The sequence below is a fragment of the Eschscholzia californica genome, unplaced genomic scaffold (assembly GCF_041429995.1).
Source record: "Eschscholzia californica isolate CP2 unplaced genomic scaffold, dmEscCali1.0.p SCAF_1, whole genome shotgun sequence".
Classification (NCBI taxonomy): Eukaryota; Viridiplantae; Streptophyta; class Magnoliopsida; order Ranunculales; family Papaveraceae; genus Eschscholzia; species Eschscholzia californica.
In genome coordinates, this window is record NW_028238198.1 from 69,562,978 (window position 1) to 69,577,499 (window position 14,522).

The 14,522-nt window shown below is 33.6% G+C and overlaps 1 protein-coding gene and 1 long non-coding RNA gene across 2 annotated transcripts; one reads left to right on the top strand and one right to left on the bottom strand.

The window, feature by feature from the left end:
- Nucleotides 1–2,439: 2,439 nt before the first annotated feature.
- Nucleotides 2,440–5,304, top strand: LOC147568664 (uncharacterized). The gene is made up of 3 exons (XR_015231078.1): nucleotides 2,440–2,728; nucleotides 2,843–2,928; nucleotides 4,968–5,304. It is a non-coding gene; the product is annotated as an uncharacterized LOC147568664 (long non-coding RNA).
- A 3,674-nt stretch (nucleotides 5,305–8,978) lies between these two features.
- Nucleotides 8,979–11,139, bottom strand: LOC147568665 (uncharacterized). Its single transcript, XM_086655064.1, has one exon. It carries the CDS (start codon nucleotides 10,198–10,200, stop codon nucleotides 9,238–9,240), a length of 963 nt encoding a protein of 320 aa, XP_086511190.1. The 5' UTR covers nucleotides 10,201–11,139; the 3' UTR covers nucleotides 8,979–9,237.
- Nucleotides 11,140–14,522: the final 3,383 nt, after the last annotated feature.

The following is a 14,522-nucleotide window of genomic DNA, read 5'->3' on the forward strand; positions in this document are numbered from 1 at the left end:
AACAAACTCTTTGAACCACTTTTCACCAAAACACTTGGATCGCTGCCAAATCAAAGATCATTATAGCCTGACAACGAAAAACAAAAGGATATAAAGAAAGTTTGTCTAGATATCTATCATGACTATAAACTAAATCCACCATACATTACATGGATGAGTAGGTTCTCTGGAAGAACGAATATCAATATTCAAATTGACGCAAAAAAATTCATTAAAGAAAAACATATCAAGGAAGTTTCTTCACTCACCAGCAATCTCTTCGCGTTGGCATTCCATACTTCACTGCTATTAGGATAAACCAATGTTGATTTTTTTTATTAACTGAATATTAGAGAGAATCATCGTTCAAGAAAGCTAAAATTTAGATCCATGTAAATTAATTTAAAAAAGATTTAACTTTGCATCAGGACTTAAAACTTACTTTTACCTCTTTGAGTTTGTAGATTAGACTTTCTTTGAAGAATTCCTCAAAGCTCTCTTCTGGGGAAGCCTTTACGTAAAGAGAATCCGGGAGGGCAGTGTTTAATTTGGACGGCTTCTTCGCGAAACAACTCAACAGATGCTTGCAAATTATGAATGAGAACAAAGTTAATTCACATGTTGAGACAATTTTAAAGATTTTACTTTTACTCCTACTGCTAGACAAATACATTTTGTATCAGCATATAACCAGCAAAAGAAACTACTTTTACACAATTTAATCATTTCAATCAATTTGTAATATCAAAAATCAACCTAAACTAACAAGATCAGTTAAACAAGTGATTAACAAACCATAACATGTCAAAATTCTTCACCAAGATCCACAAAAAATTGTTTCAAAACCTAACAACTTTGATAAGAAAAAACTAAATATATTAAAGATTATAGAAACTAACCTTTGAAGATACAATGGGTTATTTTAATCCAACATCTGGAGCTCACAGTCCAGTATCTAATTTAGTTTTTCTTTAATAAACAAAAAAAAAAATTACCACGAAATACTGAGAATTGAGAAAGCCATGACTACTTATTTCCCTTACTTTTGACGTTTCAGAAATAAAAATCTTAATCATCCCTAACAGAAAACCAAGAAATTTAAAAAGAGTTGTGAGATCTATGAGAGATTGAGAGACGTTTCAGTAATAACCCATCTTTATCATCTCACTCTGTCTCTAAAATATTCTTTCTCCCTAAAGAGCTCTGCAACCCTTTCTCTCTCTAACTACTACTACAGTTACAATACTGCTAATTGAAGACGACATGATGATTTATTGATTTTGTCTGAAGCAATGAAAGAGATACTAAATTCTCTTTTTTTGCAAAGATTAAGAACATATTTCAAGTTTGAGAGAGTGTTTAAAGAGATTATGATTGATTTAGAAGTAATGAAAGAAATTGAGTACCGATTAGAGAAGGAAGATGAGAAGATAAGATGCCGGTGGAATATAAGGGGTTCTCACTCAATGGTCTAGATGATCTCATTAAGGGTTTAATGCAGAGGTTTGACCGTTTTAATGACCTAAGTCAAGTAGGATCCAAGGGCTATGATCGTGGGTACCATATGTTAGATAAGTGTGAACGACCCAGATTTAAAAAAGGATCTAAGTGGTTGTCCAAATCAGCATCCAACTCACCATCAAAGAGCATTTATTTTGTCGCAGTCAGCACAACCCCACTCTATTATGTTATATAGATATAGATGTACTTTCTATTGATCCCCTGCACCTTTTGAATGGGAGGAGAAATTCGATCCATTGGAGCTCTATTCATGTTTTGAAGAACGTGGAGAAGCTACTCCCATCTTTTACTTGTATTTCCTTTGTGCATGTAAATAGGAAGTATAACAGTATCGCTTATAATTTTACTGTAAACTCTACGAAGAACAACACAACTCTCATTACTTGTTTGCCTAACTGCCAGGTATCTCATCATAACATCGAAGTACTTTATCTAATTCTCTATCAATAGATGTTATGTTGTCTTAAAAAGAACTAGAGAGAAACGTCTGAACTTCACGTGAACAAACGTGGCAAAAGAGGCAAGGAATTACAGAGACCCAACTTAGGTCAAACGGAAGATCCAATGCCCATTTCCATGACCCAAAAATATGTATCCATACTTTAATTTACAGTGAAGTATTGTGTATGAAATATTCTATTCGCAAAAGTTACTCATTGTAAAGTGACGAAAATATCGTGTAAATGCTGGAAGAACTTCAAATATGTTTCCTAGTCCTAACATTAAGGGCAATTATATATATATAAAAATGACTTCATATGTTTTAATCCTAACAGTAAGGGCACTTATAGAACTAAAAATTGAAGTCATTTTTGTTTATATGCATCAATTGTTATACACGGGTAAACCATTTCAAGTCGCCCAATTGACCAGGAGGCCATGAACCAAGTTCAAAATATTATAAATGGGTCCAACTCGGATGAAGGTACTACAAGATGAGCCTATTGGGCCTCTAATATGAAATGGGCCTATTGGGCCAGATTATGCACCTTCTTTACTGAAAATCATCCCACAATCTCAACTACTAGACAATTAGTGATCACTATTTTGATATCAACAATAATCAAAGAGAAACCCTTTCTCCATATTATTCTGAAGATCAAAATTTAGGAATTGGGAATCGAAGATGTTCTGGTTAGAAGCTGTTCTTCCATTAGGGATCATAGCTGGAATGCTTTGTGTAATGGGCAATGCTCAATACTACATTCACAAAGCTGCTCATGGCAGGGTAAGTCCATGAACACTTCAAACAAAAAAAACCCTAATTTTCTTATTTTTGTTCAGAATTTTGGATCTTAATTCATGGGTTGTTTTCAATTTTGATCGATTTATTGTTTTCCAGCCAAAACACATCGGTAATGATATGTGGGATGTGGCTATGGAGAGAAGGGACAAGAAGCTCGTTGAGAAATTGTACTCTGAACAAAAGTAAGTCAGATTTATAGCTAGGGTTTCATCTGAATTGTTTCTGTATCATGTCTAAGCTAGGGTTATTCTACTCATAATCTCCTTTTGACTTGTTTAGGTTTTTTAGACCCTTGTTTGTGTAGGATTCTGGATGGGTGATTCAACATTTACTAGATCTAGGTTCAAATTTCTTTGATTTTATCACTTAATGGGAAGTAGTTAATGGAGCTTCTTATGAAGTAAAATTAGTCATGAACTCATTGAAATTTTCGTAGATGGGCATGAAAATGGGCGCGCTCTTTCGAAAACCCAAACAATAATAAGTTGTTAGGATGTGTATCGATTAGGATGTCGATACTGCTGAGGCAAAAGTTAGGATAGAGAAAGATCATGAACGATTGATTGAATATACTAGAAGTTTAAAACTAGGAAAAGGAATATCCTTAGATGAATAAAATGATTAATACCTTATTACGTTCAAAGATAGACTTTTTACTAATTATTGGCCTCATCTTGTTCTAGCATCTAACCGTGCTTCCATTACCTGTTATCATTGATGTTGAATACAAAATAAATAGGTTTCTTTCGACTTGAATTTAGGAACTAGAACTCACTTTGTGGGAAAAGTATTAAGGATTTATCATAAACATAGTGTTCATGTATGGGCTTGTAATACCATTGGTTCTAAACTTCTTAAACCAGACTGAAAAAAAAGGAAGTGAAAAAGAAGCAGAGATAGAAAATGGTGAACTCCAGCCAAGTTCACTGCGTAAGTTCGGAAGTGCGTAAGCTGATAGTAACTCAGGAGTTCTAGTACAAAGCCGCTTATTGATCTTGCTCTATTTCGGACTGTAGTTTACATTGACATTAGGAAATGACTTTTAATTCCATCCAGTTCGTGCTACTTTTTTTTTGCATTCATTTCTCCTTGATTTTGAAGTATGTCTCGTTTAGAGGTCTAGGCTTTCGTTTAGCTTTTTCTCAACGAAAACGAGATTGATAAAGTTAAGTGCAATCTCATATAATTTGTTTCTTCGAACTTCGAGATTCTTGTTGACTCTTACATTCTTACTACCTAAGTGGTTATTGATATTAGTACAAGTTTGGTTTTGATTCTTAGGATGGGGCGAAAAACGCGTAGTTTGTTAATCTCAATAGTCGAAGAAGTCATGATTCTAGCTTTTCTGCAAACTAGCATTCCTCTTATTTGTTCTAGATCTCAGTTTTGGGGAAGATCAGACCTTAAAAGAAACTATGAAGCACTAAAAACCGACAACTACAGAAATCAACCCGGACTGATTCCAGAACTCAAAAGCGGCTTAATCCAAGTGTGGAGCCAGCCAAGGTTTCTTTTGAGTAGATTGGAAGAACTCGGCCCGGGAAGCATATCTCATCGATATGTACTACTCCATATGCAACTTTAATTATTTTAATGTCAAGGGTGTTCATCTTCAAGACACTATATATGTTTCAGAACTTTTGGAACTCTTTCTGCGATATATTTCTATCATGCAAGTTAAGTAGATATACTTGCACTCAAACAGTTCAATCTCCATAAAGCTCAAAATATTAAAACTAGTGAAGTAAAACAGTCCATTAACAACTCAACTAGTTAATCTAATAGATTTTGGTAGATTTTAGTTTGTCAAAGTAAGGATGCAGGTTTTTGTGGGCTAAGTAAAGTATTAGATCATTGAACTAAGTAGTTGAGCTTGGGATTCAAACTTGGCTTAGCTGTGGAGGTGGCCAAGCCTCGGAGATCACTCCGAGGTTTTCGACTGGCATACTGGAGTGCGAGTTACTCGAGAGTTAGACTTAGTCGCTAAAGTACCCAAAAGAGACGGTCCAGTGCTCGGGTAGACTTTCCGGTTGCACTGCCTAATATAAAATATCCTTGAAGAGTCTAAGCTCAAATAATAATTCAATGAAACGTCGTGGTCGATTCATTTCCTATTTTTACTTGCACTTAAGCTCTTATAACATTTTCTAAACGTGTATGGGATAGATTTCTATAGTCGAACTTACATAACTGAGTTGTCTTATTTTCTATGATAACACAGGGAAGCCTAAGCGACAAACTCGTCCCGAAAGAAATAAAGCATTGGTGTTATGCAACCAGAAATTACTCTTGAGATGCTTCAAGTGCACCCTCAGACTTTGTTCCATTTGTTTCCGTTTTCGCTTTTTTTTTCGTTTAACTTTGATTTGAAGATGAATAGAAGAAACTAAACCATTTAACAACTTTCTATTCTGAATATGATCTGTTAACTTTTTCCCATGTTTGTTGTTTGAGATCTAGCTACATATTTGGCCTTCAAATTTACTGAACCTAAGACCCCACAAGTTTACTGGCTTGGGATGATTTCAAAAACAATGAACTTAAATTGAGTCCGTTGCGATGTGCTGGTATTTTTTTCTACTCTAAATTTTTTGTTGAACTGGATTGTTATTTAGCTTATACCCTATTAAAGGAAGTAGAATATATCGATCAAAAGTACGGAGTTTCACCCAACAGCCTACACAGTTGTAGTCCTTCAATATCTGAAGGATGCCGAGTTTATAGACCGCTACGGCTAGCTTGTATTTACACTTACACCCTCACAAGAGGGTAGCGTATGTGGGTTGGGCTTGGCTGAACCTCCTCTGCTTTTCAATGGAGATCTCTAATGTGTCTACTTGAGACTCTCTAAGTGTTACTTTTAAATTTCAACCAATAGAAAATCTTGCTTTTCAACTACTTTTTATCTATTGAATTGAAGAAGGACATGTGTATTAAGTATAGACACTTTAGAGATCTCCATTGGAGACCAACAAAAATTAGAGTGTCTCTATATTGACATTTAGGAAAGAGAATCTCTATTGGCCCTTGACAACTAGGACGTTTAGAGTGTTTGTTAGAGTGTCCCATTGGAGATGCTCTAAGAGCATCTCCAACGGGACACTCAATCTTTAACACTTAGAGGGCCACATATGACTTTTTGGAGTTTTTGTTAAAAAATCATCCCCAATGGGATATTTTGTTAGACACTCTATTATGAAGTGGACACATTTATTATAGAGTGTCTAGAGAGAGAAACTTTAAAACTAGAGTGTCTTTTTTAGATTCTCTAAATGTCATTTTAAAATGGTCAGTGTTTTGGGAAAATAAGAAAAGTTTCCAGAGCAATAAAATTTGGGTGGAAACAAAACTTTTTTGTTTCTTCCAAACACTACCCATTTCTTCTTCCACCATCTTCCTTCTCACCAACATCAACTCCGGCAGCCATTATTTCCCGCGACAACAACTCCGGTCATCCATCTCCCTCTTTTTCTCTCTCTCCATCCCTCTCTTTCCTCTATCTTCTCTATTTTTCCTCTATCTTCTCTCTCATTCTTCTCTTTCCTCTTTCTTTCCTTTTTTTTTTCAAAGTTCCAGCGAAGGGGACCATTCCCTTCGCCGGAACTTAGAAAGAGAGAGAGTGAGAAGAGAGAGAGAGAGAGAGAGAGAGAGGAGAGAGAGAAGACAGAGAGGAGACGGTGGGCGGAAAGGGAGAGTTTGCCAGAGAAGAGAGAGAGAAGAGAGATAAAGGTGCGTTTGGATTGAATTTTTTTGGTTTTTCACCGTCTTCTCCGAAAAAAATTTAGCTTTCCCCAAAGCGGATTTGAACCAATAGAAATCTTTTTCTTTTCAACTACTTTTTTCATATTTAATTTAAGAGTGACGTATTTATTAAGTATAGAGATTTTAGAAATCTTCATTGGAGGCCAAAAAGATTTAAAGTGTCTCTATATTGACAATTAGGAAAAAGATGCTTTATTTGACACTTGACAACTAGATTTTAGAGTTTTTGTTATAGTGTTGGAGATGCTCTAAACCTCCCTTTCCTCACGTGTTCTAAGACTATTCGCTTCTAACAACATTTAGTTGAGGTAGAATTCTCAAACTAGATTTATTTCCTTGCCACCCTTTTAAATATTAAAATAGATTTCGACTTATTCATGAACAAGTCTCTTTTATTGTGCTTATACTCAATCACACCATGTTTGTGAAAGAAAGAAAGAGAGAAGCCGGCTCCTCTGTGCTGGCAGACAAACTTTTCTTTGTCCAATTTTCAATTTTAATCAGAAAAGATAGTTGGATTTTTGTTTCGCAATATCTATATAATAAAACAGAAGGGAAATTGATGACTGGGACAAATATCTTTTTTAATAAAGGATATTGTCTAGAAGTCCTTCTCAAAATTTAAAATATAGTCCTTCGTAGAAATAAAGTTACCAATTTAAAAAACAATAATTATTTCCTTCTTAGAAACAAAAATTCTAATTTAAGAAAAAAAGAAACAAAATAAATTTCAAGGGTTTAAAAAAGAAATTAAAATCTCTCTCTCAATAAAATAATAACTAATTTAAGAGAAAAAAAATAATAACTAATAAAAATCTCCCTCTCTCAATAAAATATAACAATAAATTTCGTAGCATTTGATTGATACAAGTGTTCGTGCCCTAGGGCACGAGATATACCCTAGTATTAAATAAATAAAAAACTGCGATATTATAATAATATAAAGTAAATATCATACTTATTTGTTTGGTATACTGGCACTCCAGATACTTTATAAAGCACGTGGGGCAACAACGTATTATGGACCCACCAAAGATTGGGAAACATCCCTTCTCATTGCTGGCAATTTCAGAGAAGAAAAAAGTAATTTTGCTTCTTTCACACTTATATTCTATTTGACTGGTGGGGCAGTCCACCCATTGTTTTCTGGACTCACTTTTCCCTAATTCTATTTCTCATATTTTCTAGAATCGGATCCTATGTGGTTTGCCCCCATAATATCTCATAATGTCATTTTATATTGATTGTCAATTTATTTCGAATTAAAAGATAATAATAACCAATACAGTAAAAAAATGACATTCTTTAACTATTACTAACAAATAGTCGAATCAATATTATAATGAAAGACAACTATTATTTCTCGAACATGAAGTCAACCTCATCTATATTGAGAAGGGTTTTGTTTTAGTTAATTAAAGGCAAATACCTTTATGATGCATAGGATTTATTGTATGGAATTTCACTAACTCAATAGAAAAATTCAAGATTTATTATTTTTGTGGGGCTTAGATAAAAACACATTTCATTTAATTCAATAAAACAAAGTGGAAGATAGAATAAAATTTATGTCATCTGAATATTTGAGATAGACTACAAAATTGAGGGTTGGTTCTTTGGATTACTTAACACTAGATTTTTCTCAAAATGTGAAGAAAATGTTCTTCAGAAGATAAAAAAAAACTATGACACATAAGACCGCTAATTTTCATCAAAATAAAAAAGACCGCTAATTATTTCCGGTCGAATAACATAAAAACATTTTTTAATGATTTTTTTGAGCTTGATTACAACTAAACCAAGTCAAATTAGAATGAAAATAGGTCAAATCTACCCTTAATTCGTCCATACATGAAATACCTTTCTCTAGCAAATTTAAATATTCACTAATTTTTAATTAACATGTCTAAACTATAATATCAAACTATAAATCTAAATATAATTGTAATAACTACTAAATCCTATTTCAACAAAAAAAACTACTAAATCCAACAGATCCATTTTTGAAACCCTAGTTGGTTACTTGTCTTTAGTGGTGGCATGACCCATTCTTATAATTTTCATTTAAAATAAAGATATGATCACAGTTTTTTATTGAAAAAAAATTAGGGTTACACCCAAGCAAATATTCCACATTCAAGGGCCAAGTCAATAAACGGTTCATCTGTTTCTTATATCACATTAAAGGGCCTAAAAGAATGGCCCCAAATCTGCTATTTCATTGAAAAAAACTGCTAGAGATTTACTCCTCCAAATTCAAAAACCCATGTCAGTTTATTGTTAAACAAAGCTTTCAGACTTCAAAGTTAACCACAAATCAAATAGCCTGAATAAGAAGATCTAGGGTTCATCCATGCATACATTCAAAGTTCAAACAACCAAAAAGTATAGAAACTTGCATTTTTCACATACCCAAAGTTTCAAATGAATAGAACCCTAAAGATTCCTACTTGTACCGATAAGGCGATAATATTGAATTTCCATCTCATTGACTCAGTTCTTGACTGTACACTCTTTAACACAAATTATCATAAAATTTTGCACACTTCATAGTTGATGAGAACAAGATCCAAAAAAACAAACAAAAGATCAAAACACAATATAGAGATGAAGATGAATGTGTTAAAATGATGAATTGAGCTAAAATATGAATGTGGGTAACTAACTAAATGATGAATAATGGGGTAGATTTTGCATTTACAGATTAAGAAGAGAGAAAAAAAACCTAATTAAGGAACGTAGTCGTGTTCGAGACCTGGTTGTGTTCTTGTTCCCATTGCTATTGGTGCTCTTGTATCTCTTATCGACGTCATTTGAAGAGCTTCTCCTACCTCAGCTGCATTCTCCATTTCTTCAATCTTCTTTCTTTCTTTATACCCTTTAAGACAAAATATCAACAAACCCAAAAGAACTAATAAAACTAATCCACCAATTACAATACCAACAATCTTCCATACTTTCTTATTGTTCTTCGTCTTACCACCTTCATTTCCTGGCCCTCCGCCACCGGCTGAAGGAGGTGTTGGTTCTGATGGAGAAGGAGCAATTGATTCAATCACAATTCCGAAATGCCCTTGGTTTATTGTTTGACATTCATTCCCTGTTACATTACTCAATAATGAAGTTCCTTGAAGATCAAAGTAAACACATTTTGGTGTTGAACCAATTGGTACTGATTTCAGATTCTGAAACTTAATCGAAATGGGGTTCCCTGATGCTTGAATATCCAATTCGGGTAAATTCGTAGCAGATAGATTCGATGCATTATAAGCTAGTAAACCCAAAACAGGAGATAGATAAGTATAACCAGGCAATGGATAATAGACAGATGAAAAATTACCCAAATTCTGATAAACAAGAACAAGTCTTTCAACATATGGTTTTTCAATAATACCAATTGGGATATGAAATTCTTTATAATTTTGAACACCTCTGGTTCTTAAACTTCCACTTCTAAGTCTCATTGCTGTAATCTTAATACCAGTTAAATTCGACGGAGGATTCCCGTCATAAGGGATTCCTGTTCTTGGTTTATTAAAAGCTTGGTATGCATAATCTTGAAGAATTGAATCAAGTAGTCTTGCAGAAGATGATGATGATTTAGGAGATTGAGCTAGGGTTTGGGGTGATAACAAAATGGGTATAAATGGAAGAAGAAGAAGAAGCATCAGGAGACTTCTGAGAAGTCCCATTGATGCTTCAAACTAGTGATTGAATAACAAACCCTAACAAAATTAGTCTTCTTGAATGAAAGTTCAGATCTTACTGAAAATTAAACCAACGGGCAAATGTGTACAAGAAGAATGATTGATCTCTTACTGTCAAAAAAGAAACTTTGAAGCTATAAACCGTTAGAAAACCTAACCCTAGATTACTTTTCCCCTTTATGATGATATTTCAGAAGAAAAGACATTCATTCACAAAGAGAACACAATAAAGAAGAAAAGGTCATTCCTTTTATCATTTCACTACTCAATCCTTAACCCAAACCCTAATTCTTCCACATTTCAACTGAAACCTCTGAAATTCCCCAAATTACACACTATTACAATTTCCCCTCTTTTCTTTGAAATGGGAGAAGTTAAATGAAATACCTGTTCTTGATGAAGCAGAAAACTCAGAAATTCTTCTTCAATCTTATGAATGAACACTCAAAATGTTAAATGAGAAACACCAAAATCATCAGAGAAATTCGACATTGTAGCAGAAATGAAACCATAGTTCAAAGTTCTTGAACTCAAATCCCTAAAGAACATATCAGAACAAGCACAAAACCCAGAAGTCTTTGGAGATATCATCATTTTTTATGTAAAAGATCAAGATTACTGAGTTTTTATACCAGAATTGAAGTTTCAAGAACAACCCATGTTAGAACAAGAACCCTAATTACTCACAATAAAGTTTGAATTCTTCAACTAATTAAAGCTCATAAAAATGAAAAATGAAGCTCTTTTCAGTCAAGATAACTAATTTATACGCAGTAATTAACCAGAAATCTCGCTCAAACTTCAGCTAATGAAGGCGAAATTCCTTCAAATCAAATCCTTTTTCTCAGACGAAAAAAATTCAAAGAGATAAGCTCCCAAACAACAACCAGAGAAGAGAGAGAGAGAGAGAGATCTAAAGCCCTAAATACTAAAAAGAAATTACTAAATAAAATAAAATGGAATAAAAATAAAATATTACTCTACTAATTAATTAAATAATAATTAAAGGGATAATAATTAAACTTATAAAGTTAATTGAGTAATAATGAGTTTATTAACAGTCAAAGCGTTATTATTATGACGATAATACCCTTTAGTTTATTTTAAAATGATAAGTGTATCCTTATTTCTGTTTCTTGTTAGTTGACTGTGGTTGTTGGGGTGTTAGGTAAAAGTGGTGATCAAGTAAATAATGATAAAGTACAAGGGTATTTTAGACATTTTAAATATGATAATGAAGATTTTTTTAAGCTTTTTGTGGAAATCAGTTACTATCAGTAACATATTCTTCTTTCTTTGAATTAGTTGAGGGAAGGGGTGAATGAGATTATGAGTGCAATTACTATTTGATAGTTGGAAAATGAATTTTTGGAGTGAAAGCTATTGGTCAACTACATTTTACCAAAAGTCAATGTATATTTAATGACAAATTTATAATGGCCCTTCAATATTCTTCTTTTGTTAAGAGTAATTTCTATTTATTTCAAAAAAAAAAAAAGTAGTACTAACTTCTATTTGCGCCGTATTCCATTCATGGCCATCTACTACTATTTCACTTTTATCAAAAAGTGGAGTTGCATATTGTGGTAAGATCAAAATCAAGATGACATCTCCTAACACATTTCAATACTGTTGTTGACGTTTACCTTGAATTTGTTCGATCCTTTCTACTTTTGATTTTCTTTTGATTGTACTTACTTGATGTTCTAGGAATGTTCATCTATTGCTCTTGTAACTTGTGTTTATAATTAGTCTTGATGAACTTGACCTCAATACTTTTGACTTCAAGTTGATGGCGTAGTCGAAAAATAAGGGTTTCTATTTGTTTAAATTTTACAGTGACACTTAAAGAGTTTCAAGACGACACTTATTATTACTATTATTTATACATCTAATGACTCAAATTCAACAGCTATAGATCCACCTCATCTAAGAATCGAATTTAGGACCTCTAAGATTTCAGAATTTATGTCAACACAATCAACCACTTGGACAACCAAGTGATGACAAATTTATTTTTATTATGGAATCTGTACATATGGTTTCTTCTGGTTTTGGTTTAAAAACCAATAATGCAAGAATTGTATCATACGCTGAAGTTCACCATTCTTGGAGATAAATATAATTTGTTAGCAAACAATCAGGGGTAATATGATAATCAAAATGTTATCAATGAATTAGTTAGTGTGTTTTACTCGGTGGTTTGTCACTTTATATTATGTATCCTTTTTTCTTCCTATTCTACACGTACAATATGAACTTCCTACTTCCTAACATAGAATATGAATGAAGTAGGCAAAAATAGAGAAATGTTCGTGTACCTCTCCCATGCTAAGCTAGCGCGCTCTACCGAGCTCCATCCCCACAATAAATTATGAATCTTGCTTGATATTGACAGTAAGGTCATCGCTTTGGGGAAAGCAAAAAAATTCCAGGAAGACGGTGGAAAACCAAAAAAACACGATCCAAAAGCACCTTATCTCTCAACTCTCTCTTTTCCGACCAACTTTCTCTCCGAACAACTTTCTCTCCGGCCACCGGCGGCTGCCCGACAATCTCTCTCTCCTCCTTCTATCTCTCTCTCTTCTATCTCTCCTCTCTTTCTTCTCTCTTCCTTCTCTGCATCTCTCTTCTCCCTCTCTCTAAGTTTCGGTGAAGGGAATGGTCCCTTCGCCGGAACCCTTCTCTGCATCTCTCTTTTCCAGACGAGTTTCGCCTGGAACCAGACGAAGCTTCGTCTGGTAGAACCAGACAACTCGTCTGGTTTTTCAGACGAGGGTTCCGGCGAAGGGGAGTCCCCTTCGCCGGAATTTTGATAAAAGAAAAAGGAGAGGAAAGAGAGAGAAGATAAAAGAGAAGGATGAAAAGAAAGAAAGAGGGATGGATGACCGGAGTTGTTGTCGCCGGAAATAATGGTCGCCGGAAATAATGGTCGCCGGAGTTGACGTTGGTAAGAAGGAAGATGGTGGAAGAAGACATAAGAAGTGTGTAGTGTTTGGAGGAAACAAAAAAGAATTTGTTTCCACCCGAAAATAATTGCCCCGGAAACTTTACTTCTTTCCCTAAAACACTGGCCTGACAATAATTATCAGATTAAGGCCGATAGTGGGCTTTGGTGGGGACAGGCCCATTCAGTGGTCGGTGGTCCATAACAAGTTTGGATTAAATCACTGCAATGTAGTACTGTACTCCTCAAGGTGGGGTCCACCTAGTGACATAATTAGGCAACAATTAGGGGCACTTTACTTAAGTGAGAAATTATTCTTTAATCAGGCTGTCAATTAGAATGTTAAAATTGCCAGCTCATATTCTGATAAGGCTTTTTGTGTACAAAGCGCCGTATGCACTTTATTTTTTGTGATTTACAATTAAATTCTAGAGGGACCTATCTTTTGTGGTGACCATTTCATTCCATGTGAATGTATCCTATTTAGACTTTTGGTTAGAAAATGACACTATATACTTTTCTTTTTTTTTTTTGTTAAAATGACACTATAGAGTATACAATATGATTTTTATTAAAATATAACTCTTTATTATAAGTTCTTTTTGTAAGATATTTTCTCTTTAGATTCTGAGTTGCTTATTGTTATTTAGTCGATCAACAATCACTTTTTAAACATCAGATGAGATAAATGTTAACTAATTTAAAAGAAAAAACTAATTAGGGAAATAAAAAAAATTAATTATTAAAGTCAATTGACTTAATTTTGAAATTTAAGACAAATAGATTACATGATAAAGATTTTACAGTATGATGAAAAAAAATGTGTTATTTACATGCATTTTTTTTAGTAACACGTGGTTGTCAATTTTTCATAATTCCTCAATAAAACAACATCGATTCTCTCTGTCCTGACTAACATATATTATATGAAGAAGGTGTAAGATGTGACCAAGAAGTGTTTCTGTTACAAACTATTATTTCAATTGACTTAGATATCTTGTATAAGGATGAAATTTGATATAGTTACTACAAAACAATATAAAATACTAGTAATCATTTAAAAGTTGTCATTAAATGAAATTCAAAATGCCAACCACTAGTAGTCCAGTTAGTCAGTGCATATACTTTGCAATGCAGAGGTCCCAAGTTTGATTTCATGGAAGTGCAAACTGTAGGTTATTTAATTCGTTGGGCTTTAGACTCAGTAATATTTCGGCAGTTATTGTGCTTATCACATTGTCTCGATGTATCAATGCCTTGTAACGACTAACGTAGATCGTAGTCGATTTTTAAAAAAAAGAAAATGAAATTCAAAATATTCTAGTTTTTATTTTTACGTTTTTCCTACCATATCATGATC

Bases quoted from the DNA above. Each gene is read 5' to 3' on its own strand.
- LOC147568665 (XM_086655064.1), bottom strand. From the start codon at position 10,200: ATGGGACTTCTCAGAAGTCTCCTGATGCTTCTTCTTCTTCTTCCATTT.